This window comes from Gavialis gangeticus, unplaced genomic scaffold, assembly GCF_001723915.1.
Source record: "Gavialis gangeticus isolate Ggan-Ray unplaced genomic scaffold, GavGan_comp1, whole genome shotgun sequence".
In the NCBI taxonomy this organism is placed as follows: Eukaryota; Metazoa; Chordata; order Crocodylia; family Gavialidae; genus Gavialis; species Gavialis gangeticus.
In genome coordinates, this window is record NW_017729000.1 from 25,062,036 (window position 1) to 25,078,687 (window position 16,652).

The window sequence follows — 16,652 nt, forward strand, 5'->3', positions numbered from 1 at the left end:
TAAGTCAGTAGCTGTTTGAAAGCCCAAATTAATGCATATGCCAAATCCTCAGCTGGTGTGAATCACTGTAGTTCCACTGACTTCTGTTAAGATACGTTAACTGATACCAGCTGAAGTTTTGGCCCATTTAGCATGAGTTCTGCAATGCCTACATGTTTGTCTAGTGCCTGGCCCATGTGGTAGGCTTCCTTTCTGAGACCATCACTTTTGGGGCTTGACAGGAGGGTTCAGTGAAACAGCAAGTTGTTCCTCCAGCTAGCCCTGCAGAATCAGGATGGAATGAACTGCATCATTCTTGGTCTCATATATGATCAGCAACATCGCCACCTGTATTTTGTCCACACAACCTTTATTATGGATGATGATAATGATGATGAAGAGGAAGCAGCCAGAACCCAGCTCAACTTTTTGATTACAGATGAAGTGTGTGACAACAGTAAACCTTACAGAAAAATAATCTTTTGACATGTAAACGGAGAAAAATAGCTGCAGAATCACAGAGCAGGAAGAAATATAAAATGTTAAGATATTATTTTTATAGTCATAATTTTTACTCCAGTGATCATTTAATAGTGTGTACAGCCATCAGCTGCAGCACAGACAAGAGTACAGTAATGTAACAACTGGAACCATTAGGATCAGCTGTTTTCCCCACTCTAGTAAATTGAGAACATTTCCTGATGACTTCCTTATCTGACTGCTGCTCCTGACTCACCATGTTAATTGCTAGGGGGATTTTTTTGTTCTCATTTCCCACCTTTATTTATTTTCTATTTTTACCTCTCAGCAAAATGTGCCCTCTCCCTTGGGGCTTCACATGGGCTTGCTCTGTGTTGCACCTTACAAATTCTGTAACTTCTTCTGAGCAATGCTTTCCAGGAGGGGTCTTCAGGCAAGAAAAAAATCCCAGTTTTATCTCCCTGGTACTCTGTACCACAAGGGCCACTGCAAGCGGTACGTAGAACAGTACCATCTGTCCCAGGAAGCAGGAAAATGCTTTATTGGAAATGCTGTTTGAACTCAAGGGTCAACTGGTTTATTCCCTTAGTACAGAACAAATGGGGAAAACCCCCTGCCTCAATAAGCTATGGCAAACATAGCACAAGGTTATATAAACTGATGGTGGTTCTCAGGAGACCTGCATTTATCACAAAGATGTATGATATTATGTCATTTAACTCTGACTGTTCACCATAGTCCCATTCCCTCACTCCATGAGAGCTCATTAAAAGGGCACACCAAGACTCAGCTCTACCTCGGTGCTGCCCTAAGCAAAAGGGCCATGGCGAGGCAAACTCCTTTCACTATGGTAAATTATCCCAATTTTCACTTAAACTAAGACACTTTTACTGTGCCACAATGGTGTCAAATGGCCTCAGGATAATTGAGAATCAGGCTACACGCATCATTTTCTTTAACTTTAATTTCAGTTGAATTCAATTCTAGAAAAAGAGACATTTCAGATAGTGTCTGAGCTTGCAAGTGTGATCATTATGGAAAACATGTTATCATGAATGTCTGATGTTACTTGTCAAGCTAGCAATCAGAAATGTAATTAGAACCAGTGGAAAATTTTCTAACAAAATGTTTATTTGTTTGAAAACTCAATTCTGTTGAAAGCGAAGCTTCCAGTGGGAGCATACTGATTACAACATTTTGGATTGTTTTAAAAAAAAAAATGGGCAGGAAATGGATGCCAACAAGGTAAAAACATTCTGCTTCAGCACTTCTGAAATGTAACGTTTTGGTTTGAAATGACTTTTTTGATTTTTTTCATATATATATTACAGAGGTTTTAGAATTTTGAAATCAAACAAAGCCTTTTGATTTCATCAACATGAAAATATTCTGAATGATCTGAAATGAAATGTTGTTTCTGGCACTACTTTGACAATTCTTTTGTCATCCTGATGATTTGAAGGAAGACAGATTTCAAGATAATAGAATTTCCTCTGTTCTCACTTAGCTTTCACTGTAATATAGGCTAGTATCATTTTCACTTCTCTAAATTAGGCTAGAGGTATAACGCAGAACCAGTTTAGAGGCTCTGTCACTGGGTGCTCTCAGTACTGTGTTACAGTTTTCAGTGGCCGCATCTACACAAGATGTTGGCTGCGCAGTTACTACTGTGCAGTCATTTAGTATTTGCATACACAGGTACGAAATGACTGTGCAGTAACTGGAGTTACTGCCTGGTAGCATGCCTGAATGGCTTTTTGGTGATGCTGACTTGCACAGTAGCTCACTACTACTGCGCAACAGCATTGTGTCACAAATTTGTGCCACACGATACTCCTGCGCAGTAGCAATGAATTACTGTGCAGTCAGCATCTCGTGTAGATGCAGCCAGTGTGTCCTTGTCCTTCAGTATGTTCTTGCTAATTTATCTCTTGGTTATTTCTGTTTATTATATTCCCATATTAGCATGATGCTTGTTGCATTCTTAAAAGGAACTTTTCCCTGTTCCTCTTCCCTAGTTCTCCAGTATTAGACCAATCTCACCATCATACCCGGTTCCTCTAGGCAAGCAGACAGCCATTTGCTTCTTTTTAGTCTTTAATGCAGTGCTTATGTCCTGTGGATTCCCAGCTACCTTTACCAAGCATGCCACAGCACTGTTTCCGAGCTTTTCCAGACTGGCTCTGGAAAATAGTTTACCAAACAATAGTTGCCATTTGTTCAATATTAACATACGCACATTATTCATGTATTTGCATTGGTGCGTTCATTTATTTAGAACTGGGATATATACTCTTGTGCTGTCATTTGACACTTGCAAGCATTCATAGACATGCTCCAGGAGTTGGGGGGAGGGGGAACCATTTTTAATTAGAGTGGCTCCAAGAGCCACTTTAATTAAAGTGCCTGAAGCATCAAGTGTATAAATGTCTCCGTGCTGAAAATGAAAGCAGGGGCACTTTCACTAAGGCTCGTTTGAGCTTTAGTTAAAGTTCCCCACCACCATTTTTCAGCATGAGGACACGATGCACATGACGCCAGAGTCTGTTGGAGCATAGTAATTACCACGCTCCAACAGATTAGATTAATCAAGTCTTCTCCAACTCACTGTAATTACAGCACATTGGAGCAGCCTTCCTGCACGTGTATAGGCGCCCTCTGTGTCTCACTGATATACAGAGAGGCAAGTTAACAAATGGTTAACTGACATAACCAACATCGCACAAGGATATACACACAAATAATTAGAACATATTTTTTAATATGAATAGAAATAGATCAAGTGTCCCTCTGGTCATCCAGTTGTATCACTGCTGCCTGCCACCTCATGACTGAAACTCCTTCAGGACCTTTCTATGCATTTTTAAGTCTTTTGATAGAAGATGTCACCTGTTCAGTTGCCTGTCTGTTCCAAAACCTATTAACATAAGTAAGTCTTAACTTCATTGGGACTTGGGTCAGGGCCTTAGAGAGATTTTTGTTTCTGCAAAAATTCCTGTGGCAGGGCACAAACCTGGTCAGAGAAAATTATTTTAAAAATTCAACCAAACAGAACCACAAACGTATTTTTCAACAGCTCTTCTTTGGTTATGCTCTTGATACTACCCTTGATTCACTCTGGCTGGGAACAGATGTTGCATTTGTCCCAGGACCAGTTATGTCTGTGGTTGTTCTGGAACAGATAGGTCACAGGGTTGGCATGCACACACATCACACTTCCAATCAGGGGCTTAGCAAGGGGCCACTTTTCTGACATTGATTCAATGATGCAGTCCTGGGACAGCCATTCAGACGTACTTTGTGATTTTCTGAAGAAAACTAAAAAAGGTTCATGGGATAAGAAGTGCTAATAGAGTTTGCCCCAGGACAACATACATGAGTGTGTGAACATTTGCGCTTTATTTTGGGAGAAAAGTGTTTCTTGTAGGACAAATGCAATATTTGTTTGTAGCTTCTGTGAGTATTAGCCAAGTACTTCTCTTTCCTGTGGGTCAGTTTCTCTCTTCGATATTTATCATCGTTGTGCTGCTATGAAAGTTTTTGTGATGGTACAAAGCCCAACCAAACAAACTTCCATGACTGTCACATCATAAATGTCCAAAATTGTGCCTATGAAAATTTAACTCAGGGCAGGAGAGCATGGGCAGGACCTCTTACTGCTTCCGGGTCCTGATCCTGTGTGCTCTGGGGAATTCAGGATTCCCCATTTGCAGTTGTCTCACAGGATCAGGCCTCTGAACCCCTGGGAGTGGCAAAGGCTCAACCCTGCGAGACAGTGGGCAACATCCATGTCACACAATGAAGCAGATCAGCTGTGCCAGGACACATCCCAGCACAGATGAATCTACTCCAAGAACAACATCTGTTTATAGCCTCAGTGACAATTCTTACTTTTGTCAAATAATTTGAGATGCCTGGCTGAAACACCCAACAGCAAAAACTGGTATTCTACACTCCCTGTTCAACTGAATGAAGTGTATTTCATAGTGAAGAAATACATCCTTGAACTTAATTCACTTGTTTCTATAGGAAAAATCATCACTACTCCATCTTAGCAATATGTCATGACATAAGGAGATACTTTGTGCAACTACCAGCTAAGGGTTAGTTTCTAATTTTCTGACTAGCCCTGAGATGCTCTATAAACCATTAAGTTGTGTTCAGATGCAGTTTCTCTTTAAATCACTTGTTGCAGTCACTGAACAGAAAAACAGAAAAGCAAATATTTCAATTACCATCCAGGCACTAGCGGCTTTCCCTCTTTTCCTTATATGCAGATTATTCCATAACTGACCTCTGCAAGGCTTCTGGTACACTCATCAGAAACAGCTGGTACTAGTCACTTTTCAGTGTCAGAATACTGGGCAAGTCTAATACCAGGTCTGATCATTTATGGCAGTTCCTATACTCTCATGCTGCTCAGGCTGGTACAGGTCTGTTTTTCATGTAGTCATCTCTAGCTGTGGAGCAGTCTTCTAAGAGCTATCATAGCTGCAGGATCCCTTGAGACTTTAAAAAGGAAATTGAAAATGTTCTCATTTGCAAATGCTTACAGTTAGTGAAGCCCATGGCTGTACTAACTGTAAATTAAAGGAGAATTTAATACAGTTTCATGAGCAGAGCTATCAAACACTTTGCATTAAAAGGCACTTTTTTATATTCCTGTGTTTTATCAAGAAGAGATCAAGAAGAAATTGTCTTGTATCAACCCAATAGAGTATTTAATTTACTCCCTATCAATTTACTTGGTAGAGTTAGCATGGGAACTTTCCTTGATATTGTGGGTATGTACCTTTGATATTGGAGTAGCTTTACAGTCCATGTACCCATATATTGACACCATTTTTCCATTCCATCACATCCAAAGCATGAAAGTTACAGAAACATTTACAATGAAGCCTTATGACTAAAGCACTGGACTGGAAATGGAGAGACCTGGGTTCTTTCCCTGGCTCTGTTACTTACTTACCTTTAGTCTGTGGGTAGGTCACTCTTCCTCAGTTTCTCCTTCCATAAACCAGGGATCACAATCCTGGCCTAGCTTTGTAAAAAGTGCTTTGAGATCCACAAATTAACCAGTTAGAAAAGCTGTTCTTACTAACAGTACTACCCAATAGTTCTGTGCAAAATTCCAGTGGCCATTTCATTTTGATGCTGTTTCAACTTGTTCTGAGCTTGAAACAGAGAAATTGAAACAAAACAAAGGGCTTAGAAACAGCCTCAAAATGAAATGAGGGCAGTCAAAGTGTTTCAGAAGTTTCAAACTGTTTCGAGGCTGATGTTGGGTTTGCCTGCAGGGAAACAGAAAGTAAGGAGAGAGGGGGGAAGAACTGCTCTCATTATTGACTGTGTAGCTGGCCAGTGACTGTGATCCTTCCCTGAGGTCCCTTCCAATCTCAGTGCTCGGGGCAGGGATAGAAACCCAGCATAAAAGGCAGCATTGTTTGAGTTGGCCTACTTTCTACCTTGGAGTCTGACAGTTACTGAGCTATCTTCTAGCAGCTCAGAAGGATTAGACAACAAAGGCTACTACTAGCATTGATTTGATTTCCTACTTGCTAGCTTACCAAGTGGGATTCCACAATATCTTTTGCCTTCTTCTAGACCCTTTTATTTTATTATTATATTCATTGATTTATTCTTTTCAATTTCATAATTATGTTGGGTATTATGCTATAGAATTTATATAGGAAGGCAGATACATATATTTTTATTTCTATACATTTATATCTTGCAGCATATTACATTATAGAATTTATATAGGAACATGGATACATTTATGTATTTGTATAAAAACAAGACACTATGAAGCACACCATGAAGCGTGATAGAAAGGCAGTTGGCAAGCCTTCAGGGAGGGGCAGAAGAGGGGATAGAGGAAGAGGTGTAAATCCCACCCCCCAAACTGTGGTGCAGCCTCTTTCCTACAACTAGCAGGGATGAGGCTTCCAGAACCAGGAAGGAGAGGGGAGCAGTGCCAGTACCACTGCCTGTGCCTGAGTCTGCATTCCCTCCAAGAACACCTGCCATAATTCTCCTAGCCCCACCACCACTATGACAACAAACAGCAGCAACAGCACTAGCATGACTTTCTCCTTCACCCCCATTTCACTTTCCATGCTGAGCCTTCCAGTACCAGAGGAGGAGCTGGAGCTGGATCCGAGTGCCATACCAAGGGAAATTCTGGGGAAGGAGGGGGAAATTAGTTGAGTTTGTGTTCCACACCCTTCAAGTTTCCCTTAGAGCCAGGTCTCCTTCCCCAGAAGGCACTTCAGAGGAAGCTGAGGTAGAGGTTGCAGAGGCAAGCAGCTCAGCTGAGTCCACTCGTCCTGCTGCTGTGTCCCTGCCCGCTGAGGAGGGGGAAATTGCAGCATCCACATATGCACCCGCACCCCAGAAGTGAGCAGGTAGTGAGGTCTGGGATCATTTTGAGCTGGCAGATGATCCCGCATATGCTATCTGACTGCACTGCCGAGCCAAAACCAGCTGGGGCAAGGGAACAAAACACATGAGCACCATGGGGATGTTGATGCATCTCTGCAGGCCCTTGCTCCTCCTTAGCCTGGTACCAGTGTGAGCGTGCCCAAAGGGAAGTCCCCCTCTTGCTCCAAAGCCCCTGTCCCCACAAAGCAGAGGCAGGCCACCCTGGAACAGTGGGGGAAAGGCTGACAGAAAGGGGGGCGCATTGCAAGGGCAAGTGAGATCTTTGGGGAGATGCTTGCTGTCAACGGCCAGCCTTTCTCCTTAGATGAGTGGCCAGGGTTCAGGTGGCTCATGGCACTCATGGCCTCATCCTACCAAGTGCCCGCATGCACCACCTTCATCAGGATGGTGGTGCCCTCCCTGTATGAGACATGCAGGGAGTACTTGAGGGAGGAGCTGTGCAAGGCAGGTCCATAGGTAGCCTTACGCTTCACCTCCAACATCTGGAGCAGCTGGGGTGGAGATCATGCCTACCTCTCCATCACAGGGCACTGGTGCGACCAGTCAGGCCATCAGTGGGTTCTCCTTCAAGCCAAGGTGATAGATGAGTCCCACATGGCAACAGAGATCATGGGGGCTATGAACTGCTTGGTGCCTATGAACTGCACTTCAATCAGCCTCCTAGGTACAGAAACTCATGGACTCAATATAGACAGTGGAGTTCTGGCACACTACAACCTGCTGGACATCTGACTCCCCAGGTACCTCTCCACTTTTACCTGAGCTGCTACATCCCCCTTCCCCCACAACCCCAGCCTGTCACTCACTCCCTGATGCCTCCATTTCCTTTTTCACTGACTGGCTTTCTTGCCTGTGTTACATGCCAGGCCAGCCTCTGGCTTCTTTACTATTCCTTCCATCCAGGAACAGCACACACACACCCCCGCCCAACTGCAGGTTCTTCCTTAGCCTTACAAAGGGTTTTTCAACCCAAAAGCTTGCTAAGGTATATATCTGTAACTATTGTTGGTTTGCTAAAAGATACCAGTTTAGATTCACCCAAAGGAAAGGACCTTGTCTGCCAGTGCTATGTCCTTAGACCAACACCCCTAGCACCTGACCGGAAGGATGTAGGGCCCTGGGCACACCTAAGCCCCAGGGCAGGGCCTGGCAGAGAGACATCCCTGGCAGCTGCTGGAGCAGAAGCTCCTTCAGGAGAGAAAAGAAAGGCTTTGTCATAGTTTGGCTGCCTAAGGTGGTGCTGGTGCTACTGCTCACTAATTTTTTATTTTACCTGATGTCATTTAAAGTGGTAGACCAAGCTGAGGCTGTAGGGGAGAAGGAGACCTCACTGGGGCACACTACCATGTCATGTAGGGGCCACAGCACCAATAAGGGTGCACCTTAACGCGTGCATGTTCATGAGTGTGCGTGCACACACACACACACACACACACACACACACACACACACACAGTGTCACCCATGTCACGAGTTTTGCTTGTCAGCAGCCTGAGGTGCAGTTTCCCCAGAAACCCCTGCACCTATCTCCTTGAAACTTGGCATGCTTCATGGCCTCAGAAGGGGCTACCATCCCTGCAAGTTTCATCTGAATCAGGCAAGAAATGACATAGCTATAGGCAGTTTCATGCTTCCCCATTATAGCCTATGGGCAAAATATTGAAACAGCATCGAAACAGTGAAAGAATTTCGATGAAACAAAACAGAGCAGTGGTTTTGAAATGAAACAACTCAAAATGGAATACTGTCTCGTTGAAACGGAAGTTGAAATGAAACAATGCTGTTTTGCGCAGCCCTACTACCCAAGCAAAGACTATAGAATGCGATCCAGCCCAAACCTGAAGTGTGGTGTCATGGAGGATGCATTGCTTCATCTATGGGTATAGATCTTTTCGTGTTTGAATTTGGAGTTCTCAGCCATGTCAATACATTGCGTGTTTTGGGCCGGTACTAGGCAAGTTCTTTTGATGCAGATATGTGATGCGTGGATGTCAGAAGGCTGAGGATCAGAAGACACATTTTTCATTATGGTTTTGTTATTTACCTGTGACACTGGACAGGGCATGTTGCAGTTCCTTGCCTCAGTTTCTTCAAAATACAATCAAAATAAAAATATTTTTCTCTGTAAAGCACTTTGAAATCTATGGCACAAAGAGGCGGTGTCTTGTTGTTATTATCATTAATCCAAAATGGAAATGGGAGTGAGAGTTGAACTTAAGATGCTGTCATGCGCACAGCCTCTGTGCTATAGAGGTACTGAAAGACAGTCAGTTTCCCAGTCTTTTGGCTTGTTCTCCAGGTTGCATGTGGAAATGTGCCTGGACAAGATTTGAGCGAAATGAAAGTGAAAGCAGGGCTAAGGAGGCCAAAGAGGCACAAACAGATGCAAATGTTTTAGATAAAAGTGCCAAAAAACCCTGTTGAAGCCCCCAATCTATAGATGCTGGTCGAACTAATGCACTGCCTCTTCTAGTAAAGCATGTTCCCCCCCTCCATTGCTCAGCAGTCAGCATGAATAAGAAATGATTAGCTAACATGCATCAATATAAATAGCCATTAATTTGAAAAAAAAAAAAAAAAATCAGCTTCTTAGCTTGCCTATCTTCTATGTAGCCATAACAGTCTTCACCACTGGAAAAAGATGGAACATGGTGGCTGTGTGGCTAAAGAACAGGATTAGCAGTCAGAGATGTGAATTAAATTAAATAAGAGGCTATACCCACTATTGTGTTCTGTGTCTTTCGACTAGACTCTGTATTGAGTTGTGCCTTGGCTTCCCCATCTGTGAAACAAAGATATTGACTCTCCTGCCCTGGAAATTCTGAGGCTTCATTCATTCCATATTTTCAAAGCGCTCTGAGATTCTTGGATGAAAGGCAACCATAGAAAAGCAAAGCATTATTTCTATTTTTAAACTTGGGAGAAACAGGTTGGATAAATTATCCTGTGATTTTATTTGTAGAAGACCTGGAGTGGTCTCTATAACTCACGGGCAATCTCTTTCCTTCCTCTTTCAGGTACTACGCCATCTGTTGCCAGCCTCTGGTTTACAGGAATAAGATGACGCCAATACGCATTGCTGTAATGCTTGGAGGGTGCTGGGTAATCCCGACATTTATTTCTTTTCTCCCCATAATGCAAGGCTGGAATAGCATTGGCATAATAGACTTGGTGAGTAGTAAGTGGAATTCCAATTGCTTGGTGGGAAAAGTATGCTGTGATTGCATCCAGGATGTGCAGTTTGTTTTTCCTTGCATCCCTTTCTGGTATGGGGGAAAAAAGCAAGAGTTTTAGTGGCAAACACAAGGTCGTCTCTTCAGAGGAGCTGCTGAATGTCTGGAGGTGGGGCTTCTGTTTTAAAGGCCAGTAGGCATTCTGTTCAAGGAAGAAGAGCAGACTTTGGGTCAAAACTAGGAAAAAGAGAAATCTGTATTTCAAGATCTGTAGACTGAACCTGCAAGGTGCTGACTCCCACTTAACCACTAATTACACTGGGAGTCCAGTTGCATGTACTCTGTACAGGGAGCATATTGCACAGACCATGTTGTCTATAGATCAGATTGTTGCGCGAGTCCTTTAACTCATCAGGACTGCACATCTGCTTATAAGTTGAAGGCCCTTCAGTGTTCTGTTGTGTCCCTCTGATTGTTAGGGGAAATAAGCTTCCTATGAATTGATCTTGCACACACAGAATTTAACTTTTTCCTTGTGAGGGGGGGAGGGCTCATGTACCATGATTATGACTAACTCCTGACAGTAGCCGTATCTACACGAGACACTGACTGCACAGTAGCATTGCGTGGCATCAACCAGGATGCAACACTACTGTGCAGACACTAGTGCAGCAGCATCACAAAAAAGCCATTCATCAGCACTACTGCACAATAACTCCGATTACTGCAGTCATTTAGTATATGTTTATACAAGTACTAAGTGACTGCATAGTAATAATTGCGCGGTCAGTGTTTTCTGAGAGAGAGTCTCAGAAAGAGAAAGTCTGATGTTAATCTGCAAATGAAGGCATCTCATTGGCCAACATTTTCTAATGCACTTAGTGATTTTGAGTGTCTGAATTGTGACACTAAAAAGGGGGTTGATTTTCAGAGGGCAAATATTCAGTGCTTAAAAATGTCTCTAGTTGAACACCTAAACGTTGGGCTTTACAACATCACCACTCTCTTTTGAAGATCTTGGCCATAGGATCTAAACTGATACATGGTACAGTTAGAATTTGATGGTTGAGTCTTGCTCCTTTAAGAGCAATATACATGGAGATCTGAGACGTGAACTGGAAACCCTGGGTGGCCTGAGAGCATACACACGAGGCTAGGCTGGGCAGCTACTTCTTTTCCTTTTTGCTAAACACCGAAGCACTCAGAGTTTCAATGTAGCCCTTATTAGGTTAGGACAAAATCTCTCTCAGATTCTGGGCTATTTAAATTATACAGTCAGTTTTTATACCATTCCCTGTAACTTTATTTTCAGAATCTCTTTTGCAGGGCATGGAGGTAAGAGCTGTAAATCCCTGCCTGTCCTACCAGTATGTAGATGACAGAATTAACAGCAGTAAGAAAAATGATGCAGTGTAAAAATGCCCTATTTAAAGAGAACCTGGGGTAGCGTCCTACAAGCCAAGTCTCGAAACAAATAAAGTTTCAGACGCTCAGAGGCGATATTAATATTTTGGGGCTCTCATTTGGCACCAGGTGCAATCTGTCTGGTATAGGGACCAGGTGATAAAGCCATCATTACCAACAGATGGGCATCTTTAGATGATACGTTTTGTAAGAAACGAGGACCACTTTAGGTTATGCATTTTTAAAGAAATAATTTTTCCATCCATTGATTTTTTTGCATTGACTTTTCTGCCTGAATGGTTTTTAGAAAAAGCTTAATGTTATTTCTGTGTATTGACTCTTTAAATGCCAGAGCAAAGCACTTGCTGTAATTGTGTCCCTGTGTAACTGTCTTACTTGACAATGCACAGTACATGAAAGAAATAGGGTTATAGTCATGATGGGGCTTAGGCATGACAGTGTGGAAAACACCTCATGTCTACCTATTTTGAAAACATTCAACCTGTGTCTTCATTTTTAAATCAATGTGACAGTGGCCACTGCTTTTAATAAAGTGACAAGCTTATTCTCACCCCGTCTTGTTAAAATCAGTGCAGGAAAGAAAATGAAAGGAAATGATGCTTATCTCACAGGTGTGTAATGGCAGGAGTGTTAGTATTGGTTGAACTGATGCTTCATTCGTGTAGCAAAATGATTCTATCAGAGGATTTCCTAAACTCACAGACTCTAGTTTCTTTCTTTTTCTACCACCCACTCTCAGTTTCTTCTTTACCAGTGAGTATTCATGGTCTGGGGCCAGGGTCCAGATGCAGCCCACAGAATCCCCTACAAATACAGCCCCTACAAATATCTCCCCATGGAAGTTCAACACAAGAACATTACAGAAGCTCAAGGCAGATTTATGGCATATTAGACAGGAACTCTTTATAGGTTACAATTCTGTAGTCAAAAGATGAGGCTGGCTGAAATCTGTTCTGTTTAATGCAGATCATGAACTTCATTCAGGCTCTTCTCTATTTTCCAAGATGGGCTTGGTTAGGAAAAGTCTGGAAAGTCTTATTGCTGGTAGATGTTGGATGAAGAGCAGAAAGCAAATATTACTCTTCTTTTGCTTTTGTCTGAGGTTGTGGGGGGTTGGTTTAGATTCTTTGATCTCTAATTCAGAGAGATCACGAATATTTAACAGCCAGGTTGAGGAGGTCTCTGGCAAGTTTGGAGCAGTGGCACTCACTACAGAGTAATAGCCCATCAAGAGCTGCAGTGCAGCACATTGCATGGTGATGAACACTCAGGGAGGATGTGATATAATGGCAGATGGAAAAGACAGGCACAATAGAAAGGAGAAATGAAGGAGAAAAAAAGAAGAAGATAGAAGCAAAAGCCAGTTGAGGAGGCAGAAAAGCAACCAAGTTGTCAGATTTGTGTCATCAGAGAAACTGTGATAAACATTTTCTTGTTTTTTGTTCTTGTTGTTTTTTCTCCCCTCCCCATCCCACCCTTTTAGATACAACAAAGGCAGTTCAACAAGGCTTCCAACTCAACGTACTGTGTATTCATGGTCAACAAGCCGTATGCCATTACCTGCTCAGTGGTGGCCTTCTACATTCCCTTCCTCCTGATGGTGCTGGCCTACTATCGGATCTACATCACAGCCAGGGAGCATGCCCGCCAGATCCGGATCCTCCAGCGTGCGGGAGCTCCCACAGATGGGAGGCAGCACCATCCCGACCAGCACAGTACCCACCGTATGAAGACTGAGACCAAAGCTGCCAAAACCCTGTGCATCATCATGGGGTGCTTCTGCCTATGCTGGGCTCCCTTCTTTATTACAAACATAGTGGACCCTTTCATAAACTACACTGTGCCCGAGCAGCTGTGGACAGCTTTCCTGTGGTTGGGCTACATCAATTCAGGGTTGAACCCTTTCCTGTACGCCTTCTTGAACAAATCTTTTAGACGTGCCTTCCTCATCATTCTGTGCTGTGGTGATGAACGATACCGAAGGCCTTCCATCTTGGGACCAGCTGTCCCCTGTTCTACCACCACTATAAATGGATCAACGCATGTGCTAAGGTGAGTGGTTTTTAGACATAGCAGAATACCGTGAGTTGCTTTCAGCAGTTGTTTTGCTGTTGTCAGTGACTTTTTATCAAAAGGACCAGTGTCTTTTTCCAGAGGGTACCTAAATGGTTACATTTCCAAAGGAGGTGCAATTATAACACCAGAACAAACTTGGAGTAGTGCCTGATCAATGCCAGTTGATGCGGGCCTACACATAGGTTGCACTATTACAATAGGCCCCACACATTCATAGATGTTGTTAAGTGTTAGCCTGCAGATCCTGTGAGCCTGATGCAGGTAAGGGGTCACAGCTCTGTTGAGAGTCATGATTTGGGAGGAGGATAAGGTGAGTTAGTAGAAAGCGTGAACATTGTGGTTCTCTACCAGGAGAATGAATACTGTATGAAAAGTGCCTCCCTGACTTGCTATCAACAGGCTGGGGAAGTAAGCAAGGAGTGGTTTGGGGAAGGTCAAGGTGAGCAACGTTTATTTTCCAGTGTGTAGTGGCAGCATACTACGATTTGTTTATGGGAAGATAGGACTGAACCCCTTTCATAAACACTGTTATGGATACATCTGTTCCATTTAACTACACCATCCCAAGTGGTCAGAATTACACCTTTGTGAAAGGCAACCCTTCTAGTTAGCAAGAGTCTTCATTATAATTCCATATTATGCCTGATTCTCTTTGTAAAATCCCAGCCATTTTCTTTTTTCAATCAATGGAAGGAGCCTGATTCTTATTGGCATGCCATAGTAATCATTTACCCTGTGTTTTTCTGTGAATTTCATTAGCAGCTAATGGCCTCCAGCTAAGGTATTTTAAGAATGTGCTTGCAAAAGGACGTCTATCTTTTATTGTTGTCAAGTGTTAGCCTGCAAATCCTGTGAGCCTGCTGCAGATAAGGGGTCACAGCTCTGTTGAGAGTCATGATTTGGGAGCAGGATAAGGTGAGTTAGTAGAAAGCATGAACATTATGGCTGTCTACCAGAAGAATGAATGCTGTATGAAAAGTGCCTCCCTGACTTGCTATCAACAGGCCCGGGAGGTAAGCAAGGAGTGGTTTGGGGAAGGTCAAGGTGAGCACCTTTTATTTTCCAGTGTGTAGTGGCAGCATATTATGATTTGTTTATGGGAAGATAGGAGTGGACACTCATAGCTGTGTGTAATGAGTGATTCCTAGATAACTGTACTAGTGTCTAGAAATGTATCCCTGCTGTGAAGTTCAGTTTGGAAGCTGAACTCCCAGAAACTGAGTTTGATATGTTGATTTGCCTGTTTTTGTGATGAACATCAAGCCATCTGGAAATAGGCCCGTGGAAGTTTAACAGGTGGAGGACAGGTAGGGCCTCAGCAGAATATCTCCTCTCAGATGCTCTGAAAGACCCTTTAAAGTTTCTGAGCCACAAACAAGGCTTATTTATTTAAAATTCTCTGCTGATTAAAACTAAGTGCTGAAGGCTAAGCTCCTCATGCCAGTGATTCATCACCAAGCCTTGGCACTGTGCCACATCCGAGTCTGTGTCTGAGCTGGTATTTACATCGTAGCAGTGCTCTCAGGGATGAGCCAAACACTTTTCTCCCAAGGAAGGATTTACAGATCAGCCGTGCTGTCCCTGGCACTGCTCACTTTGAAAGAGCTCTCCAGCACATGACAAGCAAGCCAATAACTCTTCCCAGGGAACTGCTGGATGAGGTATATGCGTCACCGCAAGGAAGCAGGGAGGGAAAAGACTGTGGACTTGCAGCAGCTTTATATGATGATTCACTCATTTGTTCGGCTCAGGATGTTTATGAGACCAGTTGCTGTGGGGACCAGTCAGTGGCTCCACCGTTTTGGAAGTCCAGGCATGTGAGGACAGTCGAGTGGCCTGAAAAGAGAGGGAGACCCGTATTTGTCTAGGTCAGTGGGTCTGGGGGGTCAATTCCACACTGTCAGACAGACAAGTCAGAGGGTTTATAGTGAACTGCCTTTCTCTCTTAAATGGGTTGTTTGGAGGGGTGGGAAGAGAGGGAACATGTTCTAGAGAGAGTGAGCAATGAAGGAAGCCCTGGAGGGATGAGTTGACTGTGGTTTCCTACGTCCGTCTCTAGGCATCCCAGTTAGCCATCACAAGGGCATCCTTCTATTAAACTGTCCTTGGATATAGCTGGAAACTGTAGCCAGAGAGAATGCAGTAACTCATTCCCTGCCAAGCTAGAACTGGCCACAGTAGGAGAAAGTTATTGGACTATAATAAAGGGGATTCTATATGGTGGTGGCATCCCAACAAGTGTTTTCTATTTGTAACTTTCCATACCTGAATCCTTCTTTTCCCAATGCTTTTCCCTCGCAAGTCCTTTGTGTGAATGAGTGGTGATATAAGAACCAATTGCACTTTTTCCTCTGTTTCTATGACTTTCTTAGAGTGGACAGAGCAGTTAAAAATGCAAATAATTCCATATAGAGCAGGGAAATGGGTTAGGACTCTTTAGGTATTTTCCACTTTTTACTCCTCTGACTCCACAACGATTTGTTCTGACAAACTCTTGGGTAAGATAGATCACATCTCTTTAGTGGGCTGAACTCAGTGAAACTCAGCTCACTTCCCATTGGAGTAACATCTCCCAGTGCCTCCCAAATCCTGCTTAGCATAGCAAAACCTAGAAGTCTGCTTTACGTTGCAACCTCCCAACTCCTCTCCACTGGAGCCCAGGGTGATCAAATGATGCTGCTGAAGAATGCATGCTCTGCACAACAGCCCTTCAGAGAGCAATTACTTTCTTGGTTTCTTCAGCTTCCTAAACTGATGAGAAATTGTTAGATGTTCCCTGTGGGCATTATACATTCATATGAATAGATGTTTGGGGTTAACATAAAACTGCCTAATTATAATCTGTGGGCATCTAGTCTTGCTAGAAAACTTTTTTTCTAAGTTAAATTGCATCAACACTTCTTTTACAGACAAAACATGTTGGGACCTACATGGAGAGAGGATAAAGTCAGTCAGGTAGATTCTTGTAAGCTATAGGCTAAGTATCTCCCTTCACCAGACTAGGTTTTTTACCCAAGCAGGTGGGTGCTGACACCCTCCGACAGAATTTTCCAGTGTGTGGGGACAGTTTTAAAG

The 16,652-nt window shown here is 43.2% G+C and overlaps 1 protein-coding gene across 1 annotated transcript in view; it reads left to right on the forward strand.

Annotated features, from left to right (window-relative positions):
• Window positions 1-16,652, forward strand: part of HTR4 (5-hydroxytryptamine receptor 4) — a 363,305-nt gene that overhangs the window by 234,004 nt on the left and 112,649 nt on the right. The window contains exons 5-6 of the mRNA XM_019506454.1: window positions 9,921-10,074; window positions 12,985-13,553. Of these exons, the coding sequence (XP_019361999.1) occupies window positions 9,921-10,074; window positions 12,985-13,553 (723 nt within the window). The remainder of the gene's footprint in view (window positions 1-9,920; window positions 10,075-12,984; window positions 13,554-16,652) is intronic.